Here is a 15,784-nt window from a genome sequence, read left to right on the forward strand (position 1 = left end):
TCCAAAAATGCCATACTATTGCCACATGGAAGCCAGGCCCTCGGTGAGGAGGCTGGCACCTCTGTGCCTGACAATGGCCTGGGTACTAAGCCACCCTTCCTCACTCAGGATCTCCAGCACCTCCACCCTGCTGTGTAAAGGCGCCATGTCTGCCTCCCCCTCTGCCACCATGTGTTCTGTATCTGTGCCAGGCTGTCCTGGACCATGGTCGGCAGATGGGTCAACACACACTGGGTTCCGAGGAGCTCACGCTGTACACTGGGGTCTGCAGCTGCTGTGTGAGGTGCAGTCTACCTTTGCCTCCCTCATGCACGTTAGCTGAAGATCCCCCACCAGCGCCCCCTTCAGGCATCACAGGGCTCAGAGCCAGCTGCTCTCAGCTCAGCCTGGTAGCACATCTAGGTTTTTGGGGTTTTTTTGGTGGAACCAGGGATTGAACTCAGGTCCTTGCGCTTGCCAGGGAAGTGCTTATTCCACTGAGCCATCTCCCCGGCCCCTAGTGGGCATCTAGGAAGCCTCACCTCCTAGACAAAGAGCCCAAGGGTCTGTGAGGTCAGCAGCTAGTGATGCTCTCCTGGGGTTCAGTGGCAGCTCTGGTCCAACCCTAAGCACACCTCTTCTATATAGCCCCACCAGTGTCACCATCCTTGGCCATATCACTACCTGAGGCGACAGCACTACCTCACTGGGCTCAGGCTTGACTAAGAACCCAGAGGTGGCACCTCCGGTGCTTGCCAAGGAGATTGGCTGCACCAGGGCTGTGGGGGCTGGGCAGCAGAGTCAGACCAATCCAGAGCCCGCAGGCCCCGAGGGTAGAAGTGGGGTATATGGGATTCCAGGAGAGAGGCCAGGCCCATACTGTGGAGTCCAAGTGCCAGACCGAGCCTGCTGCCCAGTAGGCCCTCCACACCACTCCTGCTCTCCCCTGTGCAGCTCAGGCAGGCAGTGGGTACACAAGAGTGGTCTCTCTCCCCACCATGGCTGACATGGGCAAGGTGTCCCCATCTCCACAGGGCAAGATGGGCAGGCGGCAATGGCTCCTGCCAGCTGCCTCCCTCTGTTCTAGCAGCCTGCGGGGCTGAAGGACATATCAAACACCACGTGGAGTGTGGGCAGATGGGCAATAGCAGGGTGGGCAGGAGCTGTGCCCAAATCAGCCAGGGCTCTCGCGCTACAACCCCCCTACTTGCCCTCTGCAGCCATGCAGGCAGGTGGGGCTGGAGCAGGAGTTCTGCTAGCACACAATCTCCCAGTCAGGGACCAGACTGTGGTTCCAAATGTCGCATTTACTGTGGAAACGAGGGGGCTGCAGCCCAGGCAGGGGGCCAAGCTGGGATTGGGCACAAATGAGGGCCCTCCAGGGGAGGCTTGGCAGGCCAGGCCTGGGGCCTGCACACGTTGGTCCAGCCTAAGGAGGGCACAGGACAACCTGCAGGTCTTTGGGCAGGGAGCCGATGACCATCTCGATGTACAGCTGTGCCCGCTGTAGTGTCACCTCCTTCACAGGGAGCTGGTGGCCCTGTGCCCGCACCTGTAAGGCATTGCAGTCAGAGGCAGGACACCTCCTGCCAGGCATAGTAGCTGGGCAGAGCAGGACAGGGGCTGCTCACCAGCTTCTCCCGGAGTTTCAGGACCAGGTCCACCACTTCCACCTCTGATTTGTCCTTCATCCAGGTCTCAATGTTCTGCAGGGACAGTGCAGGTCCTCGGTCACAGAAGCCCCCAGCCTGCCCCCGGCCCCCAGACCCCAGCCTGATCCCAGCCTCTCTCACCGCCTCACAGATCGCCTCCAGGTGCAAGGCCTCCAACTTCTGGGCCATCTCTTTGTGCCGCTGCCGGTACCAGCCATCAAAGTGGGGTGACTTGAAAAACCGCCTATGGGGGACAAGTAGCAGCAACTGAGGAGCTGGCCCAGTGTGCCAGGTGGCCATGGGCAACCTGCAACAGGTACCCACCTGTAGAGGCCCAGCCAGTCGCCCTTGAGGATACAGGTAAGCTGGGGCCCAGCATGCTCCAGGCTGCGAAGGAAGTCATCCTGGCAGAAGGGGCGGATCTGGGGTGGGGTCTGAGACAGGGGCCAGTGAGCAGGTGCTAGGGGACACAACCCACAACCCCATACCCACACTACATCTGAGGCTCCCCCACCCAGGTCCAGCCCTTCCAGGGCCCCCCAGTTCTCTGCCCTGAGCAGTGGACCTGCCTCAGACCTTCCCCCTCTGGATAGAGCCCACCTTCCAGGGCGTGATGCTCTTCTGCAGTGGCATGAGGCTGGCCATGTAGTGCTCCTGGAGGTACAGGGGTAGGGAGTAGAGAATGAAGGGGAAGTGAGCCTGGGGCCTTGACCCCCCACTGGAGTCCTCTCCTCAGCTCCCACTGGAGTCCCCTCCTCGACCCCCACTGGTGTCACCTTCTCAGCTCCCCCTGGTGTCCCCTCCTCGACCCCCACTGGTGTCCCCTCCTCAGCTCCCACTGGTGTCCCCTCCTCAGCTCCCACTGGTGTCCCCTCCTCAGCTCCCACCGGTGTCACCTCCTCGACCCCCACTGGAGTCCCCTCCTCGTCTCCCCCTGGTGTCCCCTCCTCGGCTCCCACTGGTGTCCCCTCCTCAGCTCCCACTGGTGTCACCTCCTCGATCCCCACTGGAGTCGCCTCCTCAGCTCCCACTGGTGTCCCCTCCTCGACCCCCACCGGTGTCCCCTCCTCAGCTCCCACTGGAGTCCCCTCCTCAGCTCCCACTGGTGTCCCCTCCTCGACCCCCACTGGTGTCCCCTCCTCAGCTCCCACTGATGTCCCCTCCTCAGCTCCCACCGGTGTCACCTCCTCGACCCCCACTGGAGTCCCCTCCTCGTCTCCCCCTGGTGTCCCCTCTTCGGCTACCACCGGTGTCCCCTCCTCAGCTCCCACTGGAGTCCCCTCCTTGACCCCCACTGGAGTCCCCTTCTCGACCCCCACCAGTGTCCCCTCCTCGTCTCCCCCTGGTGTCCCCTCCTCAGCTCCCACTGGAGTCCCCTCCTCATTCCCCCCCCCATGTCCCCTCCTCAGCTCCCACTGGAGTCCCCTCCTCATCCCCCCCCCGTGTCCGCTCCTCGGCCCCCACCGGTGTCCCCTCCTCAGCTCCCACTGGAGTCCCCTCCTTGGCTCCCACTGGTGTCACCTCCTCGACCCCCACCGGAGTCCCCTCCTCAGCTCCCACCGGAGTCCCCTCCTCGGCCCCCACCGGTGTCCCCTCCTCAGCTCCCACTGGAGTCCCCTCCTCATCCCCCACCGGTGTCCCTTCCTTGATCCCCACCGGTGTCCCCTCCTCGGCTCCCACTGGAGTCCCCTCCTCATCCCCCACCTGTGCCCCCTCCTCGGCCCCCACCGGTGTCCCCTCCTCAGCTCCCACTGGAGTCCCCTCCTCAGCTCCCACCGGTGTCCCCTCCTCGGCCCCCACCGGTGTCCCCTCCTCAGCTCCCACTGGAGTCCCCTCCTCAGCTCCCACTGGAGTCCCCTCCTTGACCCCCACTGGTGTCCCCTCCTCAGCTCTCACTGATGTCCCCTCCTCATCCCCCACCAGTGTCCCCTCCTCGACCCCCACCGGAGTCCCCTCCTCGTCTCCCCCTGGTGTCCCCTCCTCGTCTCCCCCTGGTGTCCCCTCCTCAGCTCCCACCGGAGTCCCCTCCTCATCCCCCACCGGAGTCCCCTCCTCATCCCCCACCGGAGTCCCCTCCTCGGCCCCCACCGGTGCCCTGGTCCCTCTGTCCAGGCCTCACCAGGGGAATGATGAAGCTCTGCGTGAGTTCCAGGAGGTGGCGCCTCAGCAGAGCGCTCTGCACATCCCATGGCCGCTGCTTCTGCACACCCTGCCAGAGGGAGGCGGGCAGCTGAGCCCTGAGTGGCCAGACTGCTGCCTTCGCGCCACCGCAGCCCCACACCCTGCTCCGCTCCACGCCTGTACCTTGAGGAGTCTCTTGAGCAGCGCCTTGTCCCGGTGCAGGTGGGCTGTGTAGGAGGTGTAGAGGCCTGGCAGGAGGGCAGGGCAGCAGCCGTCCTTCTGGCCTCCCTCCCGCCTGCCCGCCCTGCTGCAGGCCCAAAGCGTAGCTGGTGGGCATCTGACCTTTCTGGGCAGCACCTGCACATCTCAGCCCACCCCACCCCACCCCACGGCTGCAGAGACCTGAGGAGAACATCCCCACCGCACCCCATTCCCCCTCAGAGGACAGTGGCTGCCCCACTGGACCTGCCAACTGCAGACAGGCCCCTCTGCAGAAGGGGCACAGACCTGGCTTGGTGTCAAGGGTCTTCAGCCTTGAGGGCTTTTTCAACTTGATCTGCTTAGGAAGGTCCCCTGCAAGATGCAGCCAGGATCAGGGTCCACTGCTTTGGCCATGCCTGCAGGCTTGGAGGTCTTGGACTCAGATGCCCCCTCAAGGTTCTAGGCTGGCTGGGTGAGGCTTCTGAGCCCACCACCCAGTCCTCCTCAGCACCCCTCACCTGACATCTTGGGCTCCCCAATTCGGAGGATATGGGGCCAGTGCTGGAGTGTTTTGATAAAGAAAGGGTTTGTGACTCCCAGAACCACGTTAGGTCTAGAGAGAGAGAGAGAGAGAGACAGAGAGAGAGAGAGAAGAGGCACAGAAAAGCCAGGGAAGGTGGCCTGAGCTGGGGGATGGGCAGGGTGGATGCACTTACGGGGCCTGGGTGCGTGTGGTAAGCTCCTTAAATTCACTGTCATGGATGGTGAAGTAGGGGCGGAAGTCACAGCAGAACTTGAGGGGCTGCAGGCAGCTGTGGGTGGGAGCAGGTAAGACAGGCTGCTGGCTGTGCCAGGATAGCCAGGGACGAAGGCGTGTACCTGGTCAGGGCAAGCACCATCTCTGAGGACACGTCGGGCGAGGGGGCCAGGACCACCAGAGGCTCCCCAAGAAGCACGAGCTCCCACAGTGTCTGCACATGGGTCAGCACGGGCCGGAAACACCTGTCAGTGGGCAGGCAGGGACAGGCAGGGCCTGAGATCCCTGTGGCTAGACACAGGTCTGGCAAGTCCCAGCCTTGGATGAACACAGGGTGGGGAGGGTAGATGAGGACCTCAGATCATGCCTCGGGTGTGCAGGCCACTCCGGGCTCCATCTGCTGTAAGAGTGGGGAGAGTGGGCTGGACACAACCTAAACCCGGCCCATATGGGGCCAGCTGTCCCACAGTCCTTCTGAGCCAGACAAGGAACCCCTCCCAGCCCCTGCTGTCCCTCAAGCCTACAGTTCTGCTCCTCTGGGCCAAGCAGGGGAAGGCTGATCCCAAAGCCCACGCTCCCTTGATTCAGAGAGGCAGAGAGGGCAACCTCAGGAACCTTATAGCCCATAGTGCCCACACATGGGCCCAGGTTTCCTCTTCTCTACAACCTCCCCTTGCAGGACATACGAACCGTCCCTCATGACCACTAGTGCCTCCCTGGAGTGGCCCCCTCAATACAGCAAGCTGCACCTTGGACTCACCTGAATAGGTCCAGTTCATGGACACTGGCAAGGACAACAGGGGCTGGCAGCAGGTTCTGGAGGTGGAGGGCAGGCAGTCATGGTCACAGGGAGAAGCTAACCTGAGACTATGCTTGGCTTGTCACCCCCCAGGAAAGCGGGGTAGAACTCAGTCCCTCTCCTCCAGCCCTACCTCTTGGTCACACTGCCTCAGAGGCCTGGATTCCGGTTTGTCTACCCTGGATGGGATGCACACCTGTGGAGGGAGGGAGCAGCCACCAGAGTGAGTAGGGTGTTTCCACACCCGTGTGCTCCCTTGGTGGCGACCCTCACCTGGATGACAACACCCATAACAGGGAGGTTCAGGGTCTGCCCAGGCACAGGAGCTGGCCACTGGTCGATTTCATTACAAACTGTGGACAGGACACAGGAGACCCAGGTCAGAAGCCCTCCCAAGGAGAAGCTGTTTTCTGAGGCCTCTGGGGCCCATATCCACCACACCTGACAGCACTCACCAGCTTCCAGACAGGGTGCCAGCTTGTCAAAGTACTCGGGGGCCATCAGGCTCAGCAGTGACTGGAACAGCCGGACAAAGGGCAGGCGGGACAGCAGCACCAGGGACTGTGGTGACACACCGACTGTCAGAGGACAGCCAGCTCCAGGTGTCATCCCAGCTACTCAGGGGCCTGTGGGGATCCTGACACCAAGGCAGTCAGAGCTGGCCCAGGGCACTGTATCCTGTCAAGTCCATTAGGATAGCTGCTCAGAGGGATGCACTCAGATTCCAAGATTACCAGGAGACAGCAAGGTGCAGAAGGGCCCCAAACCTCAAAGGGAATGTGAGGCAATGAGATTCTGGGCCCACTGCACCAGGGCCATGCCTGGCATCAGGATTGGAGCTGTCCTAATCCTGAAGCTGTGACAAGGCTTGACAGGGCCAGGAGGCAGTGAGGGTAGGGCTGTCTGGGCCTGGGGACAGACAAGCCATGGATGGTACCTGAGGCCAGAGGCTTGAGGGGAGCCAGACACGTGGTACCCTTCCTGCCTTGCTGCCCTGGCCCCTCTGTAGAAAGGTGGGCACTTCTGGAGCTCAGACTCCTGGCCACCCCAAGGCCCCTGTGCCTGCCAAGGGGGCAGGGCTCACCTTCTGGAAGTAACCCCTCTTCACAGAGCTGTCCTTCACTTGCCGGAAGTACACGTAGCCAAGGTAGTGTGCTGGCTCCTTCTGGAAGGGGTATGCGTTAGCCATGCCCACTCAGGCTATCTGGCAAGGTCTAGGCCACAGTGTCAAGAGATGGGTAGGGACTGGTGTGGGGGGATGGCACTTATAGGTACAGAAGGCTCTGGAACCAAGGGTCCCTGCACTCTGGGGCCTGTGCTTAGGAAGGCAGAGGCCTCTCAGGGTTAGACCCTGGCTCCGGGGCTCGGAAGACAGGCGGTGCCCCTCTAGAAGAGTTTCTTCTGCACAGCAAGGGACACTAAAAGAGGAGGCCTCTGCTCACAAAACCTGATTGATGTGAAGGACTCTGGCGACCTTGGTGAGCCCCCAGAGGGCAAATGCAGCCTGGCACTTGGGCTGCAGGACTGGCCTGGCTTGCACAGCACCTGTCCTGCCACACAGGGCCTGGCAGACCTACAGGGGGGGCTCGCACTGCCTGGGGACCCTGCGAAGAAAAGGGTCCGCTCACCTGCAGTGCCACAGGGGCCTTGCTGTTGTAGGGCTGGTCATCTGCATGCCAGGGGCTCCTGTGTCCTCCACACTGTCGCATGCGGAAACTGAACTGAGTGTCCCCAAGGCAGCCTGAGGAAGGGCAGCAGCACCCTGCAGGTCAGGGCTAGAAGCCTCCACTGCCACTGTTTGGTGGAGTAGACACAAGGGGGCAAGGGCTCTGCAGGGCTAGCCTCTCCTGGCACAAATGTCCCAGACAAGATCCCCCACCCGAGTGACTGCATTTCCCAAAGGCTTTCTACCTTGACTTTTCACACCCCACTAACTAAGGTCTTGCAATAAACTGAGCCCATAACAGAAGTACCTTCCATGTCCCTAGGGGACATAGGCCCAGCCTGCCTGGGACAGGTGACCAGGCTCTGGACAGTGGCCACCAGGAGGAGGAGGAGTAGAATGGTAGACCCAGATCTGGGTAGTCAGTGGGGAGGGTGCAAGAGACAGACTCTGCTGGAACCTTTGCTTGAGCCACCTTTCCATGTGACTCCTGAGCAGCAGAGGCTCCAGTGTCTCCAGAGCAGGGCACAGGTAGGTGGCACTTACCCGGGAGGCAACCCTGACACCTCTGGCCTGGGTCCCCCCTCCCCCTTCCCAGAACCAGCATCTAGCCCAAGAAGGGTGGGGTCACCTACCTGAGTGGGAGTCAGGAAAGGATAGGTAGCAGATGCTGCTTTTCTGAAATACAGAAGCAAGTGAGGACCACTCCCTCCTGGAGACATCTACTCCCAAGAGCACCAGGACCTACCTCCTTGTCTGTGAGCCGGAAGTCACTGGGGTACACCAGCTGCAGAGAAGAACAGAGCACTTGGTGACACCACTGGCTTACAAGAGCCACTGCCTCCTGGCCCTCTTCCCAGAGTTCCTCTATCCCCACCACACTGTCTTCCTGGCTCAGGCCGTCTGGGCTCCTCGAAGGTGCCCCTCTTCTTATCCACTCCTTCTCCTGCACATGGCCTCCCAAGCCACCTGTGTACACCTCAAGGGACCTAGAGACACGCCCCATCCCCCAGGCTCATCCTCTACTCCCTCACTCCTGTTCCCGGCCAGAGAGCATCAGGTTCAGCCATCTCTTCATGTGTTTATTCAGATGTCACCTAGCAGAGACTGTGCCTCATGATGGCAGCTTCTACTAGCCCCCAACTGACCCTCTCCCCTGGGCCTGGGCCCCATGTATGTGGCCAGCTGTGTCAGTCTCACCATGGCCCAGGGAGTGGGCAGTCGGGTAGCACCCAGACACGGAAACGCAGGCTCTGGCCAGTCTAGAGATCGGCAAGCTCTGCAGCAGAAAGTGGGCCAGGCAGGCACGGCTAGGAGAGCCCCAGAGGGTAGTAAAACAGTCCGTTTGCAGTGGGCCCAAGGTGTCTCCTGGCCTGACTCTCAGCAAGGTGGTCTCATGTCTACCTAGCACCTGCGTGAAGAGTCACTTAGGTTGAACCTCAGGAGAGCTGCTGTCCCCAGGATGAACACGGCACACTCAGGGACTAGCACTGCTTCTTGTCCCTGTTTAGCCAGGTCGTGCTGCTACATCCTACTTTAGTCTCTTGAAGGCAGGGACTCTGTCCTAGTTATTTCTGCCTCCCGGTACTTGGCAGGAAACAGACCCTTCCCCAGTACAGCATCTGTAGAAGGTATGAAAATCCTTCTGTAAGGTCGACCAGAATAGGTAGGAGTGACAGTTAATTTTAGGAGTCAATGTGACTGGATTAAGAAATATCTAGGAAACTAGAAAAACATTGCTGCTATGAGGATGCTTCCAGGGGCTGGGGAGAAGGCTCAGGAGAATAAGTGCTTGCCTGGCAAGCACAAGGGCCTGAGTTCAATCCCCGGTTCCGAGAAAAAAAAAAAAAAAAGACGCTTCTAGAAGAGACTGACATCTGGGTTGGCGGGCTGAGTGGACATCTACTCTGTATGGGGCCAGGCAGCACAGCAGTACCAGAGAAAAGCCATCTCTTCTGCCCACTCCTGTAACTGAAACACTTTTCCCTTAAGCAGGAGAACTCCAAGCTCTGTGGATCCCAGGACATGCCTCAGAACTGGCTCCTCCACCCCAGCTTCTTGGTCTCAGGCCTTTGGCTTCCCTGGCTCCAAGGCCTCCAGACTTGGCCTGAGCCATGCAGCCGGTGTCTCAGGATCTCTACCTTGCACATGGCCAGCTTCCAGACCCATAAACCAGCTCCCTAGTGAACCATACCCATCCATCCACCTGTCCATCTAGTTCATCTGCCTCTCTGTGGCAAGTGATGAGACCTCAACCTTGCAATGAAACATAGTCAAGGAGCTGCCAGTTACACCAAACGGTTAGGAAGGAGGGAGACAGGAGCAGGTAGGAAGCTAAGGGGGACTTGGCGGTGGGGTCAGACCAACAGAGATGCCTGGATAGCCCAGTGAGAGGCAGGGACCACAAGACACACGGACCAAACCAGTGTCTGCACTGTGAGGAGGGTGGAGGTAAGGTAGGTGCTGGTAGCTGGGGCAGGACCACAAGGGGTCCTTTCATGAAGTCAAAGGAGCCTGGCAGTCTCAGGGAAGCCCCGTGCCTCAGCTCTCCACTTGTGTCCTGCGGCCCTATTCCAGGGAAACCTGTGTTCACGGCTGAGAGCCCTCACTGCCAGTGCCCCCGTGTCCAGGTAGCCTACAGGTGAATGCTAGCCTAGGCTGAGTGGGCCATGCCCAAGTGAGGGGACAACTGGAGCAAAGCTCTGCACAGGGAGGTCTCTGCCTATCCACTGGCCAGGCCCTGTCCTGCCCAGGCTTCCCACAGAAGCTGTCTTTCTTACCAGAGACAGCCTGTATAGGTCACTGCTCCTGCCCACTCAGCTGTCCTGAACAAGCCGGGGTGACAGGCTTTGCTTGGATCTGGAGGCAGCGGTTCTCAGAATGCGGACCAGCAGACCTTCAGGTCCACATGGTCAGGCTGTTCTCCCCAGTCAGGGCCTGCTCCATGTTCAGCTAGCTCCCTGCACACACAGCTCCCTGAGGGATGCATGTACCCCTGGTGGACTCCGTGCAAGTGGATGTGAGGATCTAGCTGGCTCTTATCTGGTCAGGCCTTCACCAGGCTTATCAAAGTGGGGTGGTGGGCTGGGGAGATAGCTCAGTAAATTAAGCACTTGCCTGACAAGCTCAAGGTCCTGAGTTCAATCCCCAGTACTACAAAATAATAATAATAATAATAATAATAATAATAATAAGGGCTGGTGAGATGGCTCAGTGGTCTAAAGCACCTACTTAGAACAAGCTTAGCAAAGCACAGGGACCGCAGTTCAGTCCCCCAGCACCACATGCCAGCCAGCCCCGCCCCCTGGTGGGCTGAGCTGGCCACACACACACACACAAATAAATAAATTTTAAAATAATAATAAAAGAAAAAAAAAAAAAAGAAAAGAAAAAGTTGGGTGGCATGCTGTGGTTCAATCTCATCCTCAAGCCAAACCGGACCTACCCTGAAGGCATCCTGAGTTGTTTTTTTTTTTTGCTCCGAATGCCTTCAGGACAGGTTCGGCTGGTGTGAGATGTGGGATTCAAACCACAGCAACCTGAGCCTGACCGCTTTGCTGAAGCAGCCACTTAAAGAACTGAGCTAAGGGCAGGCCCCCAGCTCAGGTGTTTAAGTGCCTGCTGAAACAAAGTGGGGTGGCATACACTTATAATCCCAGTACTCAGGAGGCTGAGGCAGGAAGATCACAGAGTTCAAGGCCAAAGTGGGATACAGAGTGAGACCCAACCCTATCAAACTATTCCTCTTGATTGTACTTGTGTTTGTTTTAGAAAATGTGGTATTTCTCATAAATACATATTACATTAATATACAAGGTGTATTTTTTCATTTTAATAAGCCTGGCACCAAAGTTTAGGACTTTTAATTTGTCCCAAAATCACTGACGCAAAAAAAGTCATAAAATAGTCTGCATTCCTTTATACCCCTTAACACATTCAAAGAAAACTATTTGTAGGAAAAAAAATAGTTTTGTACATGGGATGAAACATATAAATTCAAAACTTACAAGTCAGCATTAGCTCTACCACTCATCTCCCAAAAAAGTATATGAATCTCCAGTCAAAACCAGCAAGGAAGGGCTGGCCTGATAGCTCAGTGAACTAAAGCGCCTGCTTAGGCAGAGCACATCAGCTGGGTTCGATCTGGCAGGCAGTGCTGGCCCTGCCCCCAGGTGCACTGAGACTGATGGAGACTGGCCGCGGAGGCACTGGCCTATAATCCCAGCACTTGGGAGGCTGACAACAGGAGAAGCACTACAAGTCCGATCTACATAGTAAAACCCTGTAGGCCCTGTCCTAAATACAGAAAAACAAAACAAAACAAAACAAAACACAGCAGGGAATGTCAGGCACATATCTCCTGAAGTGCCATCGCTACAATCCCAAGGGGTACTTTTTCTTAAATAAAGTCATAAAGTGCCCTGTTTTAGTTTTAGCATAAAAAACATGGGCAGGTATAACCCACACAGACAAAAGGCTCTCTGGAGTCCTCAATAATTTGAGGACTGAGACTGCACAGTGTGGAAGCTGCTGCCCAGGAAGAGCCCGCCTGGAGGGGCCCCGAGCCCTTGTGGCCACAGGACCTCCCAGATGAGGCAGAACACTGAGCTGAGCTTTCAAGGGCTGCAGTGGCAGAGCCAGGCCCTCCCTTTGGCTCATCTGATGCTCCTGGAGCCCCTGGACCATGAACTCCCTTAGCCTTGCACAAAGGCTCCAGAGGATTTAACTGCATGGGACCCCACCTGTGGGTGCTGGAGGGCTGGGAACACTGCAGGTCCAGAACCATTCACTCCGTCTCTAACAGACGGACTGTCAGAAGGCAAGGTTCATGATAGCTGCGCAGTACTTGATTTAGCAAATGAACAAATCCGTGAACAGCCTCTTGCTTTGGCTCACTTTGGCTTTTTGAGAGGAGTTACCTGAAACACACTCTTCCCACCTCTAGTCTAGCAGCCACCTTTCACCCTCCAAGGCTTAGCAGAGCCTGCCTCAGTCTACTTTGAACAGCCTATATTCTTTTGGTATCCCCAACCAGGCCAGTACCAGGGCTTCCCAAACCCCTGTCATATGAGCTGAGTGAAAGTTGCAGAAATCCACTCTTCCCCATAGCTCTAGGGGAAGAAGGAGGCAAGATGCCACCTCCTCCTTCACTCAGTGTTTGGCACAGACTAACCACCAGGAGCCTGGGGTCTCCCCTCACCTCACAGCACAGCCTGTGCAGCCTCAGGCGCCTAGACACACGTGAACACACTCTATCTGTGCATGCTTAGAACCAACACTCTGCATGGTTATGTTTTAGAATGTTAGACAGGAGATCCCTTAAGGAAAGGCCTTGTATGTATGTGTGTGATGTGGTGTGTGTGTGTGTTCATACCTCACAACAAAGCTCAGGCTGGCCTCCAACTTGAGATCTCCTGCCTCAGCTTCTCTATTGCTGGAATTATAGATGTGTACAATACTTGGCTCTTCATCAGGCATAGTAGCAAATGCCTGCAATCCTGGCACTTGGGAGGATCACACAAGAATTCAAGGTCAGCCTGGGCTACATAGTAAATCCAAGGCCACCCTGAACTACACAGTGAGACCTTGTTTCAAAACAAACAAAAACACTTGACACCTTTGTGACTTGATTTGAGGAATAGAAAGTGGGCTCTGCAAAAGGTGATTTTATGGCAAAATCACCTTGCCTCCGGAGCTGCCCTGTGCGCCGGAGCGGAGCAGCCGGAGTGAGGAGCGGGGAGAGCTGGAGCGAAGAAGCGCCGGGGCCCGCATGTGGGATGCGTTTGACGGGGCTCCAGAGTAAACGAGGCCCTTAAGAGCTCCGCCTAGTTCTCAGGCTGAAATCCCACCTCAGAGCCCAGAGTCAGCAATGGCTAAGCCCCAGGTGGTCGGGCTCGCTGGTGATGTCTAGGCTGTCCGCCAACGCCCCCGAATTCCACCGGTCGGGTTAGGCTGCCTATGCGGAATCCTACGAAGATGGCTGTGAGGATTACCCCACTCTGTCAGACTACGTTCAGGTTTTGAATCATCTTACAGAGCAACCTGGCAGTTTTGAAACTGAAATTGAGCAGTTTGCAGAGACCCTGAATGGCTGGGTTACAACAGATGACGCTGTGCAAGAACTTACGGAACTCGTCTACCAACAAGCCACATCTATCCCAAATTTCTCTCACATGGGAGCTCACCTGTGTAATTACCTGTCCCATCATCTGACAATTAGTCCAGAGTGGCAACTTCCGCCAATTACTACTTCAAAGATGTGGGACTGCATATGAAGTTAAAGATCAAGCTGCAAAAGGGGATGAAGTGACTTGAAAACGATTTTACGCATTTGTACTCTTTCCGGGAGAACTTTATGTTAACCTGGAGACCAAGGGAACAAATGGACAGGTTACAAGAGCAGATATTCTCCAAGTTGGTCTGCGTGAATTGCTAAATGCCCTCTTCTCCAATCCAGTGGATGACAACTTAATTCGTGCAGTAAAATTACTAAAGCTGACAGGGTCAGTTTTGGAAGACGCTTGGAAAGAAAAACTGAAGACTGACATGGAAGAAATTATTCAGAGAATTGAAAATGTTGTCCTAGATGCAAACTTAGCAGAGATGTACAACAGATGCTCTTGAAGCCCGCAGAACTCCAGTCGGGCATCTGGGGTAGAGTACGTGGGACTCCAACATGCAGAGAAGCAACACCTGGAAATGACCCTGAGTACTTTAGGAGTGAGCCAACATTTTATACACCAGATGGCCTTCCCTTCACCAGGCTGATCCAGATCACCAAGACAAATACCAAGAATTACTTAAAAGAGAGGACTTCTTTCCAGATTATGAAGAAAATGGAACAGATTTATCAGGGGCTAGTGATCCATACTTGGATGATATTGATGATGAGATGGGCCCAGAGATTGAAGAAGCTTATGAAAAGTTTTGTCTGGAATCAGAGCATAAGCGAAAACAGTAAAGTTAAATTTTGCCGTATCAGTTTTATAAAAGTTTGGGTATGATGACTTAGCAGAACACAAGAAAGCAAGAACGTTTGTTATACCAAATTAAGGCTGTTGAGCTATGCTATTAATGCATGCAACTTCAATTTTGTTTAACAATATCTGCCAAAATAAACTTTATTCCCTATAACTTAAAATGTGTGTGTGTATATACATATATATATATATTAGTTTATTATGTACAGTTAATTCTACTGTTTTGGCTGCAATATAATCATTTTGAAATTAAAAAAAAATCACCTTGCCTCTCTATCCAGGCCCCTCCATCAAGTGGTGTCATTTGCCAAAGTGCAGTGTTCAGTAGGATTAGGTCCCCACAGAGTGGGGGGCCTGACCAAGAATTAGTTGTGTAGGGGCTTGTCAGTTAGCTCAGCTGTTTAAGCGCGTGCCTGAGCAAACCCAGTCAGGTGCAGGGGACCACAGTTTGATCCCCAGCTCCACATGCCATACCAGACCCACCCTTAAGGCAGCCTTGGCCAACCAAAAAAAAAAAAAAAAAAAAAAAAATTAGTTAGATTTTGGACTTTTCACAGCTTCTCAGAGTCCAACAGGGCCTTATGAAGCATTTCCCACCTTGCACTGGCTTTCCTTAGGGTGACTCCGCAGCCTCATCTGACACACTGCAGTGATGGAGTGCTCATGGCTACTCATAAGTCCCTCCTAACAGCTGGTGAAGTCTGCCTCCCAGGCATCTCCACGCTGTGCCATCGATACCAGGAAAAAGTGAGGCTGCCCCTGTGAGGGGAGGCGTGCAGGCAGTGGGAAGAACACATCACAGGCGAGATGTGACCGGAAGACCAAGGTTGAGAACAGATTAGGGCCCCGCATGGGCTCACAGGGTCTGGATCTGACTCTACATGAAGCACCCCTGGATTTTATTTTATTTATTTACTTTTGGTGGAGCCGGGGATTGAACTCAGGCCGTTGAGCTTGCCAGGCAAGCACTTATTCTACTGAGCCAACTCCCTGGTTTTAAAAAGGCGAGGTACACGGGTTGAACTGGGGAGAGAGCGTGGTGAGGAAAAGGTGCCATTGGTGACTCCAGCAGAAAAGCGTCAAGGAGATTCTAGTCCAAGGGTCAGCTGTCAGCCTTGCCTGAAGCATGATAAGGGTGGCATCAAAGGTGGAGCGACGAACCGGGGGCATGACCTTGCCTGGGTGCGACAGGCCCAGGGACGATGCGACCCGGTCTCTGGATGTGCAGACTCAGGCCCTACCTCCCACCTGTCAGGAGCGCTCCCGGAGCCCTGCAGAGGGGTTCCCTTTCTGGACGGGTCGGGTAGAGGAGGGGAGGAGACCAGGTTTCTCGTAAGGAGCTGTGGAAGGGGTCAGAGATCCGCCCCAGGTGCAGCGCGTGCAAAGGGGCGCCCCCGAGGGCCCGGGGCCAGGCAGGAAGGCGACGCCGATTGCGACGGGGTGACAGGGATGAGGGGCAGCGGAGAGGGCGGGAGGGAAGGAGCGGGAGAGCTCACCTCCAGCGCCTGGCCCAGCTCCAAGTCGAAGGTGACCACGCACACGCACTCCAGCCAGGCGGAGAAGCGCGCCCAGGGCGCCGCCGAGCCCCGCGCCGCGCGGCCGGAGGACCTGCGGCCCGCCGGGCCCTCGCGC

General features: G+C 56.4%; 1 protein-coding gene and 1 pseudogene across 1 annotated transcript; one reads left to right on the forward strand and one right to left on the reverse strand.

Annotated features, from left to right (window-relative positions):
- Positions 1-516: 516 nt before the first annotated feature.
- Positions 517-15,783, reverse strand: Dennd6b (DENN domain containing 6B; the record flags this gene model as incomplete). Its single annotated transcript, XM_023702534.1, has 20 exons — positions 517-1,531; positions 1,611-1,685; positions 1,773-1,875; positions 1,956-2,065; positions 2,232-2,285; positions 3,751-3,840; positions 3,936-4,000; positions 4,260-4,325; positions 4,472-4,566; positions 4,670-4,765; positions 4,833-4,955; positions 5,471-5,526; positions 5,643-5,705; positions 5,783-5,862; positions 5,965-6,070; positions 6,594-6,674; positions 7,138-7,250; positions 7,808-7,850; positions 7,921-7,959; positions 15,649-15,783. Coding segments are annotated over 20 exons (1,716 nt in total), but the record flags the coding sequence as incomplete, so codon positions are not given.
- LOC101573540 lies at positions 12,943-14,202 on the forward strand (annotated as a pseudogene).
- Position 15,784: the final 1 nt, after the last annotated feature.

The sequence above is a fragment of the Octodon degus genome, unplaced genomic scaffold (assembly GCF_000260255.1).
Source record: "Octodon degus isolate 3935 unplaced genomic scaffold, OctDeg1.0 scaffold00153, whole genome shotgun sequence".
NCBI classification, from domain to species: Eukaryota; Metazoa; Chordata; class Mammalia; order Rodentia; family Octodontidae; genus Octodon; species Octodon degus.